General features: G+C 35.5%; 1 protein-coding gene across 1 annotated transcript in view; it reads right to left on the reverse strand.

Moving 5' to 3' along the window:
- Positions 1-5,073: 5,073 nt before the first annotated feature.
- Positions 5,074-24,738, reverse strand: part of SPRED1 (sprouty related EVH1 domain containing 1) — a 119,867-nt gene continuing 100,202 nt past the window's right edge. Inside the window, exons 5-7 of the mRNA XM_005888927.3 lie at positions 18,377-18,529; positions 10,740-10,841; positions 5,074-8,086 (exon numbers count right to left, since the gene is read on the reverse strand). Of these exons, the coding sequence (XP_005888989.1) occupies positions 7,436-8,086; positions 10,740-10,841; positions 18,377-18,529 (906 nt within the window). The 3' untranslated portion in view covers positions 5,074-7,435. The remainder of the gene's footprint in view (positions 8,087-10,739; positions 10,842-18,376; positions 18,530-24,738) is intronic.

The following is a 24,738-nucleotide window of genomic DNA, read 5'->3' on the forward strand; positions in this document are numbered from 1 at the left end:
AATAAAATACTCTCAGTTGGAGAGAGAGGAATAGTAGATATAAAGCAATAAAAACTTATTAATCATTTAAAAAATAAAAAAGGCCACATAGCAGCCAGATCATGAAATGTCCCTGTTCAAAAACTTTCAGTGGACTTTTATCACTCTCAGAATAAAATCTGAACTCTTTCCCATGCTTTCCAAGGTCCAAGATCAGGTGCCTAGTACTCTGTGACTTTACCTCTTTTCATGAGTTTCCTCATTCTGCCACCTCTAGTCCAACTAGCCTGCTGTTCTTTCAATAAGCCAAACTCCTTTCTCTTCAGACCCTTTACATTTGCTCTTCCTTCAACCTAGATAATTCTTTTCCTACTTAAAATTTACATAGCCTCTGACTACTCTACATGAAACGGCACCTCCCCAACATCCTTAAAACAACTGGCCTGGTCTGGAGATGAAACATTCAAAAGAAAAAGAATCTGTACCACGAAGGCTATTTTTGATGTTGCTTTAGGGTAAAAATGAGTTGTAAAAAGTAAAGAAAACTTTTAGAATATGGGCTCACCTGATTATGAAGCTACTGATTTACTTTTAATATTATCAACAATAAGATTCCAAAGGTTTCCAGTAACAGACTTTTCTTTCACCAAGGCTCTCAGAAAACAACCATCACAAGAAACAAGCATGTATTACTGAAAAAAAGGAATGGGTGTTAAGGAAAGGGGAATATACAGTTTGAAGTTTATCATTTGTTTGCACTTGATCAAGTTGCTCTTAGTTCCCCAGTTGGTTCCAGGTGCTGAAGTATTCTTTCAAGTCACTATCATTTGACTCCTCAATCCTACACAAACCACTGTCTAAATTTGGGGATATCTCAATCAGAAGACCTCAATTTATCATCATTTTGTTGCAGTCTACTTTCACCTTCTAATCATACTTACACTATAGTCAATCTTTTGTTAAAAACAAAGATGTTCAAGTGATTCAATGACCAAGCCGCAGCATCAGCAGTGTGAAGTGACTTCTACTAGGACAGTGGCAGGAAGGATAGACACGTTAGCAGATCTGAAGGGCCCTTAGGACATGGAGCTGCAGAAAACTGAGACGATGGTCAAACAGAAAGGAAAATGAGAGACTAAAGACAATGACCAGGTTGCGGGCTTAGATTCCTGGATGTACAGTGGTATCACCATCCAGTAAGGCAGAAGAGAGAAAAATGGTTTAAGGAATGGGGTAAGTTTTGGGCTTACTGAATTTATGGTGCTTGCAAGAGACACACAGTAGGAAGTTCGATGCTACGTTTAGTGCAGGCCGTGTTACTACAGAATTTGATGACCTTGTACTAACATTGTAACCTCTTTGGACCTGTTCCTACATTTGTAAAATAAGAGTATTGTATTAATTTCTAGGGGTCTTCCAGTCCTAAAATGGCAGTGAACTCAGTTTTTTCAGTAATCTTAAATAATTTGATTTGAACCCCTATTTCTTTCTAAGAACTTTGGGGTTTCAGGCTATCTGTATATTTTACTTTGATAACTTAACAAGAACTTGAGTAAGAATTGTTAACCAGCTGGAAGCTTATACATTCATACAACTTTGTTTTCTCTTAAAATTTGAGAGTGCAACACCATGGATTCCTCTGATGAAAGACAAACATGTAAGCTTGCTGGTCATTCTGGGTAAGAATTTCAAAAAGAATTATAATATCCTATTGAAATTTCTTCTCCATGAATCTTCCCTTCATCGATTTGGAGAAGTTGAAGACATTATTTCTGGTATAGGAAATGGAATTCTTCCTATCTTACTTTCATTCCAAAGTGTATGCAGCTGCTTGGTTATTGTATTATTTACAGGTTAGAATTAAGTTTGAGGAAGACTGGACATACCTCATCATCACATGTTAACAGCAGCCCTGATACTAAATGCAACTCTGGTTTAAAGACAGGTTTTGTCTTTTAAGGCAAATAATCAACATTGTTTAGCTTAAATATAATTTCTTTTTAACAGAACAATGATTATTCTATTAAGTGCATCTGTGACTCTTTAACAAAACTAGAAGCTGCACTGTGACTAAAAGCATGGAATTCGGAATACGACAGTTCAAACCTGGTACCTCTAATTTGATCTTGTGTACATTTTTAACCTCTTGAAGCTTAAATCTCTTTAGTAAAATGAGGATAATACTTACATTACAGGGTTATTTGAGAACTAAAAGTAATCAATTAAAAACATTATGTAGCAAAAATTAAGACTGCTAGACAAAAGAAAACACCATTTCAACTATGATTTTGTTAGACTTTTATTATGAATATATTTTCTCATTATTTTAAGGATCCCTCTAAAACTGCAAATCTTAAGAGTAGTTAAATTTTGAGTTGACTCCTGCTTTCATATTATTAATGCTGATTTTTCTTTAAGGACCACTGTGTGCCTGACACTGTATTGACAGTCGAGCAGAAACCCTAGTTTCAATTCCTCTTGTGTAAAACTATTCTACTTACTTGTGGGTATTAACTTGATGTGAAGAATATAAAGTAAATCTGAAAACCTTTAAATAAACACATGAGACTGTATTTCATAATTCATGATAGAGGTATAAAGTTAATTCTTGATCTTTCAAATATATATAAATGTAATAAAGCAATTCAAAAGTTATTCTGGTGTTTAAATACTATGATTTTTTGAACATTGTACTAATAATTTTTCATTTATTCTTGCTTATAGTACTAGGTTAAGTGAAATGCTGGTATTATGATATATATATGTCTGTGTGTGTGTGTGTAAAAGAGTAATAGTTGTGGGTTAAAAATTTCCCACGTATCATTTAATGAAGTTAATCCAGATTTAGTTGTAACATGCTCCAAAATCGAATAATGTATCAGGTAACAAACTACAAAATAAATCTGGAGATAATCATGAGTGAATAAGTAAGTCATTAAAATGAACTACACATGAACTTTCAGTTAAAACACACCTTAAAATTATGATCAAAAACTTCCATTTCTATTAGTGCTTTCTCCTGTAAGAATTACTATCTCATAGTTTGTTAACCTCTAGAAGAGTAAGAAAAAGTCCTTTTATATTTCATGATAGGTTTAATCAGGTAATTAAAACAAATTCTTATGATATCATCTGATATGTCCAATTACACGGGTATGATGTAACAAAAACAGTTACAAACTTATATATGCATATTTACATTATATATCCAAAACTGGCAAGCTAGTCAACTATATCTAAGGAGATACATTATGGCATGAGTTAAACAATTTTTCATTGCTTATTAGAAAGAATGCAGTCAAGCTTTCAATGGAAATAATATACAAGTGAGGCACTTTTGAGGTCAAAAATAGAAAGCAAATGACACTACATATGGCAATGTTCACAAAAATCTGTGTGTATTTTAATACAAAGGCTTTTCAACTAGATTATTATTGAAAAATCTCAAAACTAGCAACTTATGCAATTTAAGGAGCTTTCAGGAACAACGGCTAACATCAGTGTATCAAAGCATATGAAAGTTTTATAACCACCTGGCTGCTAGGCAAACAGTACCTTAATACCTTAAAAGCCCTTAAAAAGAAAAAAAATTTTTTGGCTTATATAAATTATCTCAGGTTGTGATTTCTTTTTAGATGTTTTGACTCACTGAAAAACACCTTATGGTGCTATTATTGCGGAGTAGAGACCAATCTCTTTTTTTTTGGTGCAACAATGATGCAAGTTTCTAGTGCTTCCCCATATACTTAGATACGTGATCCTGGAAATCAAGAATGAGAATATTTAGTTAAGAATTTATGTTTTCCAGGTAACAAGCTTTCAAATTTTTATGTAGTAAAATGTTATATTTATTTAATGTCTCTTTGGGCTAAAATAAAAAACCCAATCTTAAAACACATATTCCAAAGTGTATCACAAAACCTAAAGTGAATTTCCATAAAACAAACATCCTTAAGCTTCTCTGAATGTGGAGGGAAGTACATGTTTCCTGCATTTTGGAGACATATAAATAATAAGAATCATCTCTGTGGTGATCACTTAAGAGGGGCTGGGGAGAGAAAAAGAAAAAGCAAGACTTACCCAAGATATCAGATGGCACTATACACATGAATTGAAAGCGCATTTGTATTACTTCAAAAGTTCATTTTAGGCACTGCTGAATAACCAATGAAAATAGGTAGTTTTAAGTTTTCCCCTTTAAATTCTAACCCTTGCCCAATATCATCCCAGAGACACACACACTCTCTGAAGTTGTCATGATGAAATACAGTGATGTTTATTTTTTCTAAAAAGTTCTCCCTGACTGGTAATGGGAGGAAAAGAATACCATTTTAGCAATGGCTTTTACAAGTTAAAAGAATTGGTTCTATAAATGCTTCGGCACATCCATTAAGTTTGATTGCCAGTTCCAAATATTGATAAATATTTAAAACAGGATACGTAAGGAAAAAAGTGCTTAAAATCTTTCAGGACCAATAAGACACATTAGGGAAAAGACTGGTTTTACAGTTCTTTTGAGATATTTCTTGTTCCTGCTTTCTCCATTTGGAGGTGGCCGCCCCTTAAATAGCCCTTTACTGGCAGTACGGATGAACCCTGTCGGATCCCAACTGCCACCTCACATATGGTCTATAAATCATCCAGTAGGTGGTGCTGAAGTTACATACCTCGTATTTCTTCAGAAATCAAGTGATTCCCCTGTCAAGTCAGAGGAAAATCATTTAAGAATTATTAATTCTGAACAAGCCATCAGATCAAAATCTTCTTGTTTTCACTTTCAGTATTTACTATTACTTAAACAGTTTTGCTTAGCCATTTGCTTATATGATCAGATTAAAACTGAAAAGAAGGATTTTAGAGGACAAGCCAATTGGCAGTGTCAAATCTGTATGCAGACTGAGAAAATGCTCCCAAACGTATCTATACGTTTAAGAATGAGAAATTTAACCTATTCATTTGTTTTCACATAATAATTCTAATTTACTCAAGAGAAAATTTCCACATAAGGGATTCAGGTAACATTATGAGTTAGCCTTCTAGACTGATTTGGAACCTTGGTGTGTTAAACTATAAAAATTCAAGGTAAAATAAAAACCATTTCATCACCATAGTTTTTAATGAAGAAACTTGTTTAAAAATTGTAAAGGAAAAATTGGGGATGGGACGGAAAGATCTTAGCAGCAAAGTGGTTAAACAAATTGAAAATATTAATGCACAAACATTAAAATATTAAAGCATATATGTTGCATATAAAATACAGTACAGAACCAGGAGTTGCACTATACTGATTAGTGCTCAACAGAAGAAATGATTAAATTTGTTCTTCCCAGAAGTATATACACAGTTCATTTCCACAGCATTTTCCTATATAGCCAGCAAGTTATTTTCTTCAGTTATTCACACCTGCTCAAACCTGAATTATAAACTCAGCACTTACAAATATGAAAATTCAGTCACAAGGAAAACCAGTATTTCCATTTTATCAATAAAAAGTAATTTTGAAAGTTAACAGTCTATTCTAGGAAACCAAGTTTAGCTGAAAACTTCAGGGATGAAGATCATCTGGCGTAGCAGCATCCAAATATATAAACAGTAAAAATAAGACTTAAAACTGCTGCTACGGTGTCGTGTTTTGGACTTAGTTCAACCAATTGATTTTTAGTACAAAACTAGAAATAACCTCTTCTTCATAACATCTATAGTTATCAATATATTTTTCTTCTTTTCAATGTGAAATAATACTTCAAGATGATCTATATACACAATGTTGTCAGTTCAAGCTGTCATATAAATATAAATGCTTTCTTAAAAAAAAGTATTTTACAGACAGACAGTGTTATGTACATTGTTCAGTTTGATCTGGGGCAAAAGAAGAAAGCTAACACAAGCTTTTAAGTGTGATATGTAAAAAGAATGATTATGTAAATGACATTTTAAAACCTGCATAGAAAATGAGCTTCAAACAGTAGTGTGATTTTAATTTTGATCATTTCTGAAACTTCAAGCCATTGAAAAAAAGGCACACTTCTCAACTTTATCCCTTTAAGGGAATGTTCTTTAGGAACCCCTTACTTGGTTAGAGTTTCAATGTAACACTTAAAAAAAGAAGACAATTTGACCCCAAAGTACTCCAAACAGCTTGCCGGACATTTATGCAACTACTTTGCAAATAAAACATCCAGTAGGACTATGCTCTGCAAGAGAAAATAAATCTAAACATACGAGAGATTTCATTCAGGATGTTGGATTGAATATTTTTCTGGGGTAGTTTAGCACACTCTTTAGCATAATTTTGCTTCTGGTCAGTTTAAATAAAATGAGAAAAGTTATCATTGTTATGTGACAATAAGCACTGAGGATTGAGCTAAAATATTATTAACACAGCTGAACATACTCTGGATTAGGAGAATGGTAGTGGAAATCTCAGGAGGAAACTGTTTGACTCTATCCAGTTGCACTTTTCACCTTGTAAAACATTTGTAAATGCAATATAGTTCTTTGAAAGGAGGAAGTTCTGAAAGAAAACAACTTGCTGGTTGAATACCACAAACAAAACAAAACAACCCAAAACCTCACTTTTTCTATAATGTTTACTCAGTCTCTTTTTATATAAAAATAAGTGTTATGTTCCCATCATAACATTAGACAATTACATCTGTGCTTAAAAAAAAAAAAGTTGGTCACTCAAGGCTATTAGAATATTTTATAAGGATTTTAGATTACCAGAATGTACAGATATAACTCAATATAAACTGTAGCCAAAGGGAAATGACGATGAAAATATAAAATCATTCACATAGAATAAAAACGTTATTAACTAGATGAGTAAAATATTCAAAATATAATGGAATGTGACAGTAGATATATGTACATCTACTTCAGAACTAGGAAGGGGAAGAAAAGCTTTATATGTAATAATTCGTACCTTTTATTTAGTTAAATATAAACATTTGTTATTTATACATAAAACTGCTTTCAAAAAACAACTAATAAATGATTTAGTTGCACTTGTTTTACTTCTTACAATTCCCAAGTGTTAACTTTTCTTAGATTGAAATCCAACTGTCCCCTAGTGCACTTTTAGTTTATATCTTAATGAATTTAAACCTTTAAAGGTCCCATCACCTAATGCATAAATATACAAAAATGCCAAAAAAATTTAATCCCTTTTAGTTGGATCATATTTTATGTTCACTTTATATTGCCAATAACCAGAAATGGTTTCCTTTTGCAAATATTCTTGACAACCTGTTAACAAAACATGCCATGCACTCCAGGGAAAAGGGCATGGCGAGCATTTGTTGAAATGCCAAGAATCGATAAGTTCTGCTTCCTCCACGTGTGGCCCCAAGGATACCAGGCAAGACTGCATAATGCTTGCCAAAAGCTTCCACAAATCCAAGTTAGCTAATTCCTGGACACAAGGATTTTAAGCTCACTTCGTCACTGGATGCTTTCATCCAGCAGCTTTATGTTTCCCACCACAGCACCCACACGCCTCACCACAACGATGGCACATTCTCAAAGGGACGTAGCAGCACATACATGGAACAATGAAAGACAAAGCTACTAGGGCTAACCATCGTAAGCAGAACTTGTCATCGCTAGTGTCACACGAACAGGGGTCAGAGAAATCTCCCTCTGAGTCTGACATACAATGATACAACATGCTCTCTGCACAGAGCATGCAACTAACTTGATATATGCATCTCTTAATAGGGTCTGGAGCATCTTGACATTTTCCCCTGCCATTTTCTTCATGATTAAACCTTTCCTGGCAGTATACGCAGCGAGAACGTTCACCATCTTCTTTTCTTCGTTTTGACTTCTTAAATTTTAATGAGGAAGGCTGTGTCTTAAATACCACAGAGTCTTTGAGCGAACTTAACTTAGTTTCATCCCCACAAGAGTACAGATAGTCTGATTTTTTACTGTCTGGTTTAGAAAACTGAACACTGGAGTCAGTATCATCTCTCTCCAGGTCATTTTTCCACATGTCAGGATGTCTATAGTCTGCATAGCGACGTATTAAGATATCGCGAGGGTTTATTCTGACAATCTCATCCTCATCTTGAAAGCTGACATGTCGAATTGATTTCAAAGGGACCTAAAAATGAAAGAGATGAAAATTGCAATAATAACAGTTAAGATTAATTATATTGCCTAAACTTGCCTGGGCCACAGTGCCCAGATATTTGGTCAATTAGTTTGCAAGTTTAAGTGAAGATGTTTCTTGGAAGAGATATTTCAAAGGGTGGACTATATAAGCATAACAGATTATCTTCCATGACATAGGTGGCCCTCATCCAATCAGTTCAAGGCTTTAATAATACAAAGACTGACCAAGAAAGAGCAGGAAAGAATTCTGCCAGCAGACTGCCTTTGGATACAGACTACAGCTCTTGCTCGGGTTTTAAGCATGACAGCCTACTCTGAAGATTTTGAGTATGTATGTACCTATGCCATCATATGAGTAGGGCCTCCCAGAGGGCTTCCCAGGTGGCTCAGTGGGAAAGAACCCACTTGCCAAGCAAGAGAAGTGGGTTTCAGCCATGGGTTGGGAAGATCCCCTAGAGAAGGAAATGGCAACCCACTCCAGTATTTTTGCCCGGGAAATCCCATGGACAGAAGGGCCTGGTGGGCTACAGTCCATGGGACTGCCAAGGAGTCGGACATGACTTAGAGACTTAACAACATCACATAAGCCATTCCTTAAAGTACATGTCTTTTTCTTTATATATACATATTGTTGGTTCTATTTCTCTGGAGCACCCTGACTCATACAGATTTCAGTAGCAAGGAGTGGGATGCTGTGCTTACAAAAGTGTGGCAATGCCTTTGGAACTGGATAATGGATAGAGGCTGAACGAGTTTTGAGGTGTGTGTTATAAAAAGTCTAGGTAATCGTGAAGAGAGGCCTGGTAGAAACACAAACGTTAAAGGCATTTCTGGTGAGGGTCCTGGATGGAAACAAGAAATAAATACACGGTTGGACGCTGGTGGAGAGACGACCCTTGTTATAAAGTGGCAAAGAATGCAGGTGAATTGTATTCTAGCGGAAGGCAGAATTTGTGAGTGATGGACTTGGATATTTAGCAGAAATTTCTAAGAAAAGTGCTAAGGATACAGGCCTGGTTCCTCCTTGCCGTTTATAGTAAAATATGAGAGGAAAGTGATAAACTGAAGTGTAATTTTAAAAACAAAATAGAACTGAACTTGAAGCCCTGGGAAATTCTCAGGAATGACACTATCACCAAGGGAGTAGGGCCACTTCCCTCAAGGGCCCAGAGGAATTTTGCCTCAGGATGAATCAAACTGAGTCTCACTCACACTTAGATGGTATTTAGATGAGATCTTGGTGGTGCTACTGGTAAAGAACCCATCTGCCAATGCAGGAGACATAAGATGTGGGTTCAATCCCTGGGTTGGAAGAATCGCTAGAATAGGGCATGGCAACCCACTCCATTATTTTTGTCTGGAGAATTCCATGGACAGAGGAGACTGGTAGGCTATAGTCCATAGAGTCACAAAGAGATGGACAAGACTGAAGTGACTTAGTATGCACACACTGGACCTAGAGACAGTACTAGAATGGGTTAAGTGTGGGAGGGGGGTTTAGGATGGGGAACACATGTACACCCGTGGCGGATTTATGTCAATGCATGGCAAAACCAATACAATATTGTAAAATAATTAGCCTTCAATTAAAATAAATAAATTTATATTTAAAAAAATAGAATGGGTTAAGTCTTTCAGAGTGTTATGATGAGGTGAATATATTTTGCATGTGAGAAGAGGGACCAGAGGGTAGAACATCAGCTGAATTCAACTGAGCTGAACTGTGTTTCCTCCAATTTCATATGTTGAGGCCCCAACCCCAGTATCTCAGAATGTGAATGCATTTGGAAATAGAGCCTTTAAAAAAGTGATTAAACTAAGGTCCTTAGGGTAGGCCTTAATCCAATTTGACTGGTGTCCTTATAAGAAGAGGAAATTTGGACACACAAAGAACGAGACACCAGAAATGTGTGTGTAAAGAGAAAAAAAGGAACACAATCAGAAGGTGACCATTGACAAGCCAAGGAGAAAGGCCATGAAAGAACCCAAATGTATCAAGACCTTGATCTTGGACTTCCAGTTTGCAGAACTGTGTGCAAATATATTTTTGTTGTTCAAGGCACTCTGTCTGTGGTATTTTCTTGACAGACCTAGCAAACTAACACAAAGTGTACGTATTCATAGTCTGGTTATACGTGTCTCTGAAAATGACTGAAAAGCACACTACACTCTCTCACCTTTCTGGGAGGCTGTTTCAGGGGGGAAAGTACATCTTTCGGGCATATATCAAAATGACCCTTCCCTTCACCCATACAAGTGACTAGTGTGACAAGACACAGTGACTAGTTTATAAGTAAGCCCATGATCTAGGTTGGGCTTCCAAACTTTCATTCTCCAGATATTTGGAATTGCAGCTAAAAAAATCCATGTGTGGACTAAAGATGGAGTGATGGATGCAGAAAGTTATAACAATTCCTATTGGTGATAAACACACTGTAACAATCTCCCAGACTCAAACCAGAAATCTGGAGGAAATTTAAGTAATGAGGTTTAGAAGTATATATAAAAAATAAGCAAGTTTATAACACTAAAAAATAACTCTAGTATAATTCAACTACATGGAGAATTAGAAAGACTGGAAATTTCACTCATATGTTAATTAGTTACATGCCAAATCAGAGGATAAAACTAAGATTTCTTACCTTATTTTGGGACTTCAGGCCTCCACTTTCCTTGGGCATTTGCCGCTGTCCATATTCTATACTTCTGTCCTGAATGTCTAGGCCTGGATGACTGAACATTATCTAAAATACAAACAATTCCTAGTTTAGTGACAAAAGAACACATTTCTTATTTTATTTTTAATGAAACTATGTATTTCAAAACTCCATAATCTATTAGTAGTAAGGCTTTTCAAAATGGTTTTAATAAAAATTATTATGAGTCATCCTGTTTGTTATTTAAACTCAGATCTTTCTCAATACATTTAAAATGAAATTTAAAAAGTAGCATACACTTCACTTCTGGTTTCAGTTTCAGCATGTAAGGAACTTGAACTTGCCATTCTGCTGCAATTACAAGTAAAAAAAAAGGGGGAATAATAATAAAAGCATCAACAACTCTTCTTAGATCCATGAGAGACGAAGACAGGACAAACCCCACACCTAAGACTGCAGAGACTCATGAGTAGATATCACCATGGAAACCAGTGCAGGGTAGGAAAAAAAAAAAATCTCAACGGTAACTGACAAATTGCTGGAGGCTCAGGATAGAAAACTGGGAGTTAAACACTCCTAGGGGAGGGGGAAGGCAGTAATTGTGACATTCCCAAGCTTCTGTCAGTTTACCTCTAACAGCTCAACCAAGTTTACACGGTAAGTATCAGAAAAATCCCTGCATGCTTCCAGCATGGAGACGGGAGAAAGAACCATTATGAAATGTGCTGGAACACTCTTTGTAACAAGACTTGTCCTCAGGAAACACTAATGAACCAGAGCCTGACCTACTATGATATTATCAGAGTCAGGAGGGGATATATACCCAACCCTGATCATCTCAAACCACCTGGTCCACCTAAAGGGGGAGAAACAATATATATATAATTGAAAGGCACAATCCAGAGGGAAACCCTTAGACTTAAAGACTGATACCTCATCACAACCATAAAATGCTTTCTTTCCTCACACACATTACCACTCTATCACTAAAGGCTTATTTACAGTAGTTCCTTTACCTAGCACATGATGCCTAGCAATCAAAAAAATATTAAAAATTACACCAAAGGACAAAAATATATTCTGAAATGTCACAACAAGCATCAGAACCAGATATGACAGGGATATTAGAAACAGCAGGCTAAGAATTTAAAACAACTACGATCAATATGCTAAGCACTCTAAAATATAAAGCAAGATAGAATACAAAAACAAATGAGCAATGCAAACGGAGAGTCGGAAATCCTAATAAAGAATACCACCACCAGCTCTACCCCAAAGCTAGAGATCAAAAGCACTAAGAGCATTAAGAATACCTTTGATGAGCCTAGTAGACTGGACATGGCTGGGTAAAACACCTCTGAGTATGTGAATATAGCAATTTCCAAAATTGAAAGGAAAGCGAACAAAAAGTGGGGGAAAAAAAGAACAATATTTAAGAATGGTAGAAGAATTTCAAAATGTGTAATTTTGTACATATACACAAGACAAAATGATCAGAAGAAGAAAAGAATGAAAATAACAAAAGAAATATATGAAATAATAATGACTAAGAATTTACCCAAATTAATGTCAGATGTCAAGTCACAGATCCAAGAAGCTCAGAGAGTATCAAGTAAGAAAATGAAAAAGAAAAGAAAAGCATCTAAGCATATAATTTTCAAACTATAAACAAAAAAAGAAAGATAAAAAAAATTCTGAAAGATGCCAGAGGAAAAATAATTTACTTTAAAAAAAAATTACATTGGACTTCTTTGCAGAAACCAAGTAAACAAGAAGAGTGAAGTGAAATAATTTAAGTGGTAAGTGAAAAAGTCCTCCAACCTAGAATTCTGTAACCTGTAAAATTATCCTTCAAAAGTGAAGGAGACTGGTGGCAATGTATTGGTGCAACCACTGTGGAAAAGAGTATGAAGGTTTCTCAAATAACTAAAAATAGAGCTACCATATGATCCAACAATTCCACTTCTGAGTAAATATCTGAAAGAAACAAAAACACTAACTCAAAAAGATATATGTACCCCAATATTCATGTGAAAATTAAAGTCGTTTCAGTTCAGTTCAGTCGCTCAGTTGTGTCCGACTCTTTGTGACCCCATGAATCGCAGCACGCCAGGCCTCCCTGTCCATCACCAACTCCCGGAGTTCACTCAGACTCAGGTCCATCGAGTCAGTGATACCATCCAGCCATCTCATCCTCTGTCGTCCCCTTCTCCTCCTGCCCTCAATCCCTCCCAGCGTCAGAGTCTCTTCCAATGAGTTTACTCTTCGCATGAGTTGGCCAAAGTACTGGAGTTTCAGCTTTAGCATCATTCCTTCCAAAGTATTCCCAGGGCTGATCTCCTTCAGAATGGACTGGTTGGATCTCCTTGCAGTCCAAGGGACTCTCAAGAGTCTTCTCCAACACCACAGTTCAAAAGCATCAATTCTTCGGCATTCAGCCTTCTTCACAGTCCAACTCTCACATCGATACATGACCACAGGAAAAACCATAGCCTTGACTAGATGGACCTTTGTTGGCAAAGTAATGTCTCTGCTTTTGAATATGCTATCTAAGTTGGTCATAACTTTCCTTCCAAGGAGTAAGCGTCTTTTAATTTCATGGCTGCAGTCATCATCTGCAGTGATTTTGGAGCCCCCAAAAATAAAGTCTGACACTGTTTCCACTGTTTCCGCATCTATTTCCCATGAAGTGATGGGACCAGATGCCATGATCTTCGTTTTCTGAATGTTGAGCTTTAAGCCAACTTTTTCACTCTCCTCTTTCACTTTCATCAAGAGGCTTTTTAGTTCTTCTTCACTTTCTGCCATAAGGGTGGTGTCATCTGCATAGTTGAGGTTATTGATATTTCTCCCGGCAATCTTGATTCCAGCTTGTGCTTCTCCCAGCCCAGCGTTTCTCATGATGTACTCTGCATAGAAGTTAAATAAGCAGGGTGATAATATACAGCCTTGACATACTCCTTTTCCTATTTGGAACCAGTCTGTTGTTCTATGTCTAGTTCTAACTGTTGCTTCCTGACCGGCATACAGATTTCTCAAGAAGCAGGTCAGGTGGTCTGGTATTCCCATCTCTTTCAGAATTTTCCACAGTTTATTGTGATCCACACAGTCAAAGGCTTTGGCATAGTCAATAAAGCAGAAATAGATGTTTATTTCGAACTCTCTTGCTTTTTCCATGATCCAGCAGATGTTGGCAATTTGATCTCTGGTTCCTTTGCCTTTTCTAAAACCAGCTTGAACATCAGGAAGTTCACAGTTCACATATTGCTGAAGCCTGGCTTGGAGAATTTTGAGCATTACTTTACTAGCGTGTGAGATGAGTGCAATTGTGAGGTAGTTTGAGCATTCTTTGGCATTGCCTTTCTTTGGGATTGGGATGAAAACTGACCTTTTCCAGTCCTGTGGCCACTGCTGAGTTTTCCAAATTAGCTGGCATATTGAGTGCAGCACTTTCACAGCATCATCTTTCAGGATTTGAAATAGCTCAACCGGAATTCCATCACCTCCACTAGCTTTGTTTGTAGTGATGCTTTCTAAGGCCCACTTGACTTCATTGAATTCCAGGATGTCTGGCTCTAGATGAGTGATTACACCATCGTGATTATCTGGGTCATGAAGATCTTTTTTGCACAGTTCTTCTGTGTATTCTTGCCACCTCTTCTTAATATCTTCTGCTTCTGTTAGGCCCATACCATTTCTGTCCTTTATGGAGCCCATCTTTGCATGAAATGTTCCCTTGGTATCTCTAATTTTCTTGACGAGATCTCTAGTCTTTCCCATTCTGTTGTTTTCCTCTATTTCTTTGCACTGATCGCTAAGGAAGGCTTTCTTATCTCTTCTTGCTATTCTTTGGAACTCTGCATTCAGATGCTTATATCTTTCCTTTTCTCCTTTGCTTTTCGCTTCTCTTCTTTTCACAGCTATTTGTAAGGCCTCCCCAGACAGCCATTTTGCTTTTTGGCATTTCTTTTCCACGGGGATGGTATTGATCCCTGTCTCCTGTACAATGTCATGAACCTCAGTCCATAGTTCATCAGGCACTCTATCTATAAGATCTGTGTCCAACTCTTTGCAACCCCATGGACTATACAGTCCATGGAATTCTGAGGCCAGAATACTGTAGTGGGTAGCCTTTCCCTTCTCCAGGGGCTCTTCCCAACCCAGGGATTGAACCCAGGTCTCCTGCATTGGAGGTGGATTCTTTACAAGCTGAGCCACAAAGGAATGGTCATAGCAGCATTATTTACAATTGCCAAGATATGAAAACAAGTGTCCATCAACAGACAAATGGGTAAGATGTAGTGTACACACACACACACACACACACACACACACACACACACACACACTGGAATACTACTCAGTCATGAAAAAAGAATGGAAATTTGACCTGTGCACCAATATAGATAAACTTGGAGGGTTATTTCACTAAGTAAAGTAAGTCAGGCAGAGAAAAACAAATACTGTATGACATCACTTATATGTGGAATCTAAAAAATTTAACACAATATTGTATATAACAGAAAATAAACAGATTCACAGATATAGAAAACAAATGAGTGGCTATCAGTGGGGACAGGGAAGCGGCAGGCAACATGTGGGAAGGGGATTAAGAGGCATAAACTATTATGTAAAAGCAACACCTTAAATTAAAAAAAAGATCAGTTTTTAAAAAGTGAGAGAGAAAGACTTCCTTAGGCAACAAAAATTGAGGAAATTTCTTGCTGGCAGACATGCCTTATAAGAAATGTTATCAGACGTTCCTTAGAGAGAAGGAAAATATATAGGTCAGAAACTTGGATCTACATGACAATGGAAAATTTTAAGAGAAACAAGGGAAAATAATATAAACTTTTAATTTTCTTATTCTTAATTGAGCTAAGAGAGAGGTTTGCTCAAAAATCAGCATATATTTACATACCTATACATATACAGGTATATGCATATAAAGTGAAATGGATGACAGCAATGACAGAAGAAATGGAAGGAGGAATTAGGATTACTGCTAATATAGAATTCACCCACTATCTGTAAAGCAGTTTACTGTTAACGGAAAAGTAAATGAATGAAGTATAATATACCATGCTGCTGCTGCTAAGTCACTCCAGTCGTGTCTGACTCTGTGCGACCCCATAGATGGCAGCCCACTAGGCTCCCCCATCCCTGGGATTCTCCAGGCAAGAACACTGGAGTGGGTTGCCATTTCCTTTTCCAATGCACAAAAATGAAAAGTGAAAGGGAAGTCACTCAGTCATGTCCGACTCTTAGCGACCCCATAGACTGCAGCCTACCAGGCTCCTCCACCCATGGGATTTTCAAGGCAAGAGTACTGGAGTGGGTTGCCATTTCCTTCTCCGAATATACCATGCTACCACTAGCCAAAAGAAAATACAAATACAGACAGAGGGAGCTTCAAAACAAGGAAAATTACCAGTGATAAAGAAGGGTATTATATAATACAGGGGTTAAATCTCCCATGAAGACATAACAATCTTTAATGTGTACATGCTTAACAACACAGCATCAAGTTACATGAGGCAACAACTGGTAAAACTGCAAGGAAATGGATGTACCAATTACCATAGCTGGAAACTTCAATATCCCTCTCTCAGAAATGGACAGACTTAGCAAGCAGAAAATCAGTAAGCACAGAGGTGAACTAAACAATACTTTCAAACAAATGGATACAGTGACATCTAAAGAAAACTTCATCTAACAAGAATAGAATACGTATTTTCTCAAGCTTACATGGAACATTAACCAAGACAGACCAATCTGGGACATAAAATGGACCTTAACAAACTTAAACGAGTAGAAATCATACAATGTGTGTTCTCAAATCACAGAGGAATTAAACTAGAATTCAGTAAGAGGATACCTGGAAAATCCCCAAATAAGTAGCAGCTAAACGACAGAGTTCTAAGCACATGGGTCAAAGAAGAAATCTCAAGAGAAATCAAAAGTATTTTGAACTAAAAAGAAATGAAACACAACTTATCAAATGCTGTGGGATACAGTGACAGTAGCGCACAGAGGGAAATTTATAGCACTGAATGTATTTTTAGCAAAGATCTAAAATTAATAATCAAAGTTTCTACCTTAATTGTTCAAACTACCACACAATTACATTCACCTCACACACTAGCAAAGTAACGCTCAAAATTCTCTAAGCCAGGCTTCAACGGTACACGAACTGTGAAATTCCAGATGTTCAAGCTGGATTTAGAAAAGGCAGAGGAACCAGGGATCAAACTGTCAACATCTGTTGGATCATCAAAAAAGCAAGAGAGTTCCAAAAAAACATCTACTTCTGCTTTATTGACTATGCTGAAGCCTTTGACTGTGTGGATCACAATAAACTGTGGAAAGTTCTGAAAGAGATGTGGAATACTAGACCACCTAACCTGTCTCCTGAGAAATCTGTTTGCAGGTCAAGAAGCAACAGTTAGAACTGGACATGGAACACCAGATTGGTTCCAAATTGGGAAAGGAGTACGTCAAGGCTGTATATTGTCACCCTATTTATTTAACTTATATGCAGAGTACATCATGAGAAATGCTGGGCTGGATGAAGCACAAACTGGAATCAAGATTGCCAGGAGAAATATCAATAGCCTCAGATATGCAGATGACACCACCCTTATCGCAGAAAGCGAAGTAAAAAGCTTCTTGATGAAAGTGAGAGAGTGAAAACGATGACTTAAAACTCAACATTCAGAAAACTAAGATCATGGCATTCAGTCCCATCACTTCATGGCAAATGGATGGGGAAACAATGGAAACAGTGACAGACTTTATTTTTCTGGGCTCCAAAATCACTGCAGATGGTGATTGCAGCCATGAAATTAAAAGATGCTTGCTCCTTAGAAGAAAAGCTATGACCAACCTAGACAGCATATTAAAAAGCAGAGACATTACTTTGCCACAAAGGTCCATCCAGTCAAAGCTATAGTTTTTCTAGTAGTCATGTATGGATTGACAGCTGGACTATAAAGAAAGCTGAGCACTGGAGAATTGATGCTTTTGAACTGTGGTGGTGGTGAAGACTCTTGAGAGTCCCTTGGACTATAAGGAATTCCAACCAGTCCATCCTAAAGGAAATCAGTCCTAAATATTCATTGGAAGGACTGATGCTGAAGCTGAAACGTCAATACTTTGGCCACCTGATGTAAAGAACTGACTCATTGGAAAAGACCCTGATGCTGGGAAAGATTGAAGGCAGGAGGGGAAGGGGACGACAGAGGATGAGATGGTTGGATGGCATCACAGACTTGATTGGCATTAGTTTGAGTAAGTTCCAAGAGCTGGTGATGGAGAGGGAAGCCTGGCGTGCTGCAGTCCATGAGGTCATAAAAAGTCAGACATGACTAAGCGAATGGACTGAACTGAACCTTGGGAAACAAGAAAAAGAAGATTCAATCAAAATAAGGTAAAGAAAAGAAACAATAACAATTAGTGTAGGGATCAATTACATTGAAAGCAGGAAATTAATGGAGAATATCATGAAACCAAAAACTAGTTCTTTTAACAAGATCCACAAAAGTGATAAGCTTCTAGTCAGGCTTCTAGTCAGACTCATTGGAAAAGACCCTGATGCTGGAAAAGATTATTTATTTTCTCACCTGATTGGCTTGGCTTCGTAGGTAGACACTTCTGGCATTCAGACCTTCAAAGGGAGAAGGTCTTGAGCTTCTGTAAGGCTCACTGGTAACCACGGTATCTTGATGGAAAAGATGATCTTTCACTAGAGAACTGGAAGTATCTTCTTCAGCTGCCTAATGGGAACAATCCCCAACTCATTAGTTTCCAGAATATGAAAACAACAAAATAAAATACCTTCACTAACAAGAATTCAGCAAGTTGGTCAATATGTAGCACCATCACTGTGTATGGCGGTTCCCCAAAATCAAACACACATTATGAAGCCATGTCAAAATAACAGAATATGAATTAAAATAAAAAAAAAACTCAAGTTTATGAGCAAAAGGGACCGTCTTATAGAAAACAATATAGGATGAATCAGAAGGCTAACCATGCCATGTGAGAGATGTATCTGATTATAGTAAAGCTGTTAATTATAACTAAAAGTAATATGTACACAGTGAAGAAATTATGAGGAAGAAAATGCAAATCAGTAAAATTGTTACTTTGAAAATTTTCTTTAAAAATTGTTTTTTACACAGTACCAAAGACTGTACTGTATGATATGAGGGGTCAAAGAAGGAAGATAGTAGTCTATGATCTTGTTCAATAAGGAAATTAATTATTAGCCTTAATTTATGGATTACTTAGAAGGATTCAAATCATATACAGACTTAGGAAAGGAGATATGTCAATCAGTGAGTCATGAATGAAATGCTTTGAAACTTCATAAACAATATTTCTGTGAAATAAATACTGAATAAGTGAAACTTAGCATATCAGAAAACAGAAAGTCCTGAGAAGGTTTTGTTTCTTTTAAGAAATGAGATAACTACTTGCTATTATTTTTCCCATTAGTATATAGTTATCTGGGAAGAAACAGTGACAACCAAGTAAAATGACAGTAATACGTCTACTGCCTCACTCTAAAATATTTACAGTAATCATAACAGGGCTAATATTTTTAAAAGGAGAAACCTTTACAATTTATTTTATAAAAATAAAAACATTAAAATTTGGCTTACTTTAAAATTCAACAATAATACTCATTAAATGGCAAGATATGATAAATTTATAAGTGCACATATGGCCCTTGCTCTGAAACAAAGTAGTTTTGTGACATTTTATTTCTCTGGAACTCAGTTTTTTCAATTATTAAATAATTATAATACCTATACAGTTTTATTACATGGACTACTGGAAGGATTTAGTGAGAATATATACGAAAATGCTCTGAAAACTAAAAGCTGCTATTTTATCAGGAAGCAATTAAACTTTAAAAATGTATCTGAGAATCTACTGCCTACTGAAAACTAACTGTCAAACCCAGTTAATTGCTATTTTTATATAATTTTCCTAATAGTTGCCCCCTGTTATAACAATGCTCAGTTACTGCAAAGGAGTTGGCTAGATAATGGTATTCAGCAAACATTCTTTCAAAATGCATGATAAAAGTTGAGAAGAATAAAAGAAATTCAGGAAATGTATTTGTTCCAGAGAGTTTTCAAAATAAATGACCCAAGTAATTGTCAAAAATCATAAACAACTTGAATAGAAGAAAACAACGAGAACAACAAAAAGGTTTAGAGAAAGGGCCTAGGTTGAAACCCTGTCTTATCCACCTAGGGTATAAAATTTTAGCAACTGACTTTTCTAAATCACAATTCCTTTTTATTATAAAGTGGGTACAATATTTGTATTAAAAATCTCAGGGTCAGCTGAGATAACTCAAAGAGATTAAAAACTATAAATAAGCACAAACTGCAGTGTTAGTCATAGTATCAGGAATGGTCATAAAATAATTATGCTTTTTATGGTGACAACTATTTGGATCAGGTCGTCTTTACTGCATTCTAATCTAATGGAAATCATTTAACAATTGTAAAATAAAACTTACTTAAAAATATGTATCTGAACAAATATAAAATGGTTTCATGACCCAGTGTTTTACTGTATGACTAAGGTTAATTATACTTATATTCTGTACATTAAACAGTAAATACATTTCTTTTTGATTAAATACATTTTTAAAGGGAAATATAAAAAGTATTATTTCATTATTAAACAAACATGTGGATGATAGTTGGGTAATAAATGATTTAGTTCAACTATTAAATGCTTACCAAACTACCTAAAGAATTATTTCATACTACACAGTAAATTTACAGCTATACACCTCAAAGTGTCTCAGTTAATAAAATAACTAAAACATCTTTCAGGAGTCTGGTAAAACAAATAAACATTCAATGTACAGTCTACAATCTACAATAAGGGATATACTATCTGTGAATTGTGAGAAACTAACATTTGTAGAGAATCTAACAGAAAAGGGGCATTTTTCTACTACTTAACTGTATCTCTTTCAGCAAGCTTAAATTTAGATGTATGTTAAACTGATGAAGTTAAAAAAAAAAAAGTGGTGACAGGAGAATGGTCATTCTCATTCACTGCTAATTCTATACACAGGAGTAAAATCTGGGCCAACCATTTCTGAATAGCACTTTTAATAAAATATATCAAAAGCTTTAAAAACATGTATACATTTTGAACATTTACTCGATCTAGTAAAGAAAAAAAATGTACTGAATGGAAAGAGCTTTAGACATAAAATATTTTCCTCAGAAAATTTTTTAATAGTAAAAATGAAGAAACAATTTTAATGTCCCAAATTAATGGGATGGTTATGTAAATTATGGTATGTCCACTTAACATAATAAGTGGTCATTTGAAATTAGGCTTATGAATAATATCTACTTTGTGGAGAATTAATGCTAAAAAGTCCATATATAAAATTTTATTTACATATTTTAAACATGAAAAGATAAAAGATTTAAAGGATATAAAATGAATGCTAATTCTATTCCTGAGTATGATAATGAATGCTTTTCCAATTTTCAAGAGTTGTTCACTTTTTATAAGGTGGGTTTCTTTTAAAATATAGGTATATACTTTCTCCCTTTATTTTCATGTAAAATCATAGTATTTTAAAATATAACACAATTATATTCTATCAAAATATTCAAATAATTCATTAACTAATGAACCAGTCTAAGTAGATCCCCTCCCCCTCCACCCCCGCCACTCTGTATTTGAAATAATAAACTGAGACATTGTTCAAGCCTTGTTTCAAACCCTTCAGATTCAGGCAGAATATCTCTTTTGGTCAATAAAATAAAATAATTTTCAAAAACAAGCTAAAATTCTGAGTGTTTTTCAAATCCATTTTCTCTTCTCCATACCCACTTAGCTACTCTCTTAATGCAAACTTTCATTATTTTTTTGCCTCTTATTTTAGCAGGTTTCTAAATGATTGCCTCGTTAAAGTTTAGGCATGAAAATTTGTTGGTTTTCCTACTCAGAATCCGTATAAGGTATCCAATTATCTAAGCTCTGTTGGGGAGCCCTATACACACTGGAAAATAGAGGGCAGAGAATCACTACTGTCTGAGGAATGTTTTCATAAGATAAACAATTTATGCAATCCATAGAAATGGGCTCTGTCACTCTAGAAGCACTGAGATACAAGATAAAGTCTCGTTTATTTCATAGGAAAAAGAAATGTAATAAATACATGAAAACCTGGTGGACTTCAATTAAAGATTTAAAACTATGATGCCAATTTTTTATACAGACTAGAAAGGATGGAAAATATACATAATAATACTCGATACTGGGAAGGGTATGGAGAAATAATATTTTGTACTGTTGGTGAGAGTGCAATTCTTCTTTGAGAAACTTTTATACAGATACATACATAAACAAATAATCATCTTAGCACTCTTTTTTAACAAAAAAGATAAGAACAAAGAAAATATCCTATGGCTGTATGACCATGGGACTGGTTAAAAATTTATGATATATATATATATGATAAATTCTAAAAGCCATTAAAAAGATCTGTATGCAGTACTCACAAAAATTGCTAAATGAAAAAAAACGCTAGGTATACAATTGTTAATATGACATGATCCTATTTGTCAAGTTGAATGGATAAATAGATATTTTAAAATTTTATCAGTATAAGGAAGGATATACACCAAACCACTGACATTTCCCTTAGGAAATATTTTATATAAAGGACTACAGATATAATAACATAAAGGTAATAAAGTAAATATGTGCATAGTTATCACCCAACTTCAAAAAGAGAAATAACCAAGACAACAAATAACATCAATACGACAATAGCATCCCCTATCTATACCACCTGTATAGGAAAATATTATCTTGAAGTAGTTGTTTATTTCCAATTTCTTACGCTTCTGTACAGTTTTACCACACAAATACTATTTCTAAACAATATTTAGTTATAGATATTTCTGGATTTTGACTGATACCATGCTACTTGGGACATTATGGAACCTGCTTTTCTTGCTCAACTTTTTTTGCATGAAATTTATTCATGTTGACATATGTAGCAATAGCTCACTCCTTTTCACTTGTAGTGTTGACAGCTAACATATATTAAACATTTTCTATGTATCAGACGTCCCAAGTACTTTACATGATTTAATTCATTTAATCCTCACAACAACCCTTCAAGGTAGTTGGCATTATTTTGTCTCTACTCCACAAGAAGAAACTAAAACTTAAAGAGATTATGTAACTTGACTAAGATAAAACACTTAATTTTTTGCTATTTCAAACAACAGTGCTAAGAACATTCTTCTACAGGCCTCATGATACACATTTAAAAGAATTTTTCTGGTACCTACACCACAGGTAGAGATGCTGGAATTATAAAACACATGCATGCTCTGATTTATAAAATAAAAATTATTTTCCAAGGTGCTTTTAACAATTTACATATCCACAAACAATGTTCTACATCTAGGCATTATCACAACTTTCTTATTTGTGGATATGCTACTTAATTTCTATAATAATGAACTAGGCCTCACTAAAACTTAGTGTTTTCTTTCCATGAACAAGAAACTTTGAGAATGAACAAAAGCACTAACAAATGCATGTACAGGTCTGTCACTTTACCATGGCTCCTACTCCACGGTTTTATAATCACTTTCTGTTTAAGATTATTTACTACCCTGTTTCTCTCCAGGACCGTCTGACATTTCACAATTCTGATTCTTTGTACATGTCATTTCCTCTGCCCACAAAGACTATCTTCTATTTTCTACTAGAAAAACTCCTTTTCAGAGTTTGGGATTAACATATAGACACTACTATATATAAAAGAGATAAACAACAAGGACCACTACATAGCACAGGGAACTCTAGTCAATATTCTATAATCACCTAAATGTCTGTTGATCCATGATTTAATTCATTTAATTCATTTAATCCTCACAACAACCCTTCAAGGTAGTTGGCTTATTTTATCTCTACTCCACAAAAGAAACTAAAGCTTAAAGAGATTATGTAACTTGCCTAAGATAAAGCACTTAATTTTTTGCCAAACTCATACGAAAAAAATTGTCATTTTATTAAAAAAATTTGTACTATTTGTTATTAAAATTAATAAAAGCCAAAACATTTTTAAAAATTTGCGTAAGAGTAAAAAGGCAAAAAGTATTCTGGCTAACTTTTGAATTTTTTAATTGGATTGTAACTCTTTAGAAGAAGTAATTAACTACAGGAATAGGGATATAACCTCAAATTAGGTGGTGGAAAATCTTCCACAAGAGCAGAAAATTTAATATATGAATGCCACAAAGAATGTACATACATATGCACAATCTTCATCTTTTAAAAAGTTGTCTATAGCTGTAACATACATCCAATGCTTTTAGTACACTGGCTCCTCTGTATTATCTAAAAAGTAAACTACGCCAATATTTAATGTACAGTGGAAACCTGCTTCACTCTCATAGGCTTGTATAGTAATTACTCTCCTATGGTTGCTCAGAGATCGTTTAGCTTTTTCTTTCTCTAAGATTAATATAGCAATTTTTGTGTGCAGAGGCAAAAGGATGCAGTATAAATTAACAATTTTAGCTGTTCAGTTCAGTTCAGTCGCTCAGTTGTGTCCGCTCTTTGCGACCCCATGAATCGCAGCACGCCAGGCCTCCCTGTCCATCACCACCTCCCGTAGTTCACTCAGACTCATGTCCATCGAGTCAGTGATGCCATCCAGCCATCTCATCCTCTGTCGTCCCCTTCTCCTCCTGCCCTCAATCCCTCCCAGCATCAGAGCCTTTTCCAATGAGTCAACTCTTCGCATGAGGTGGCCAAAGTACTGGAGTTTCAGCTTCAGCATCATTCCTTCCAAAGAACACCCAGGGCTGATCTTCAGAATGGACTGGCTAGATCTCCTTGCACTCCAAGGGACTCTCAAGAGTCTTCTCCAACACCACAGTTCAAAAGCATCAATACTTTGGCGCTC

This window comes from Bos mutus, chromosome 10, assembly GCF_027580195.1.
Source record: "Bos mutus isolate GX-2022 chromosome 10, NWIPB_WYAK_1.1, whole genome shotgun sequence".
NCBI classification, from domain to species: Eukaryota; Metazoa; Chordata; class Mammalia; order Artiodactyla; family Bovidae; genus Bos; species Bos mutus.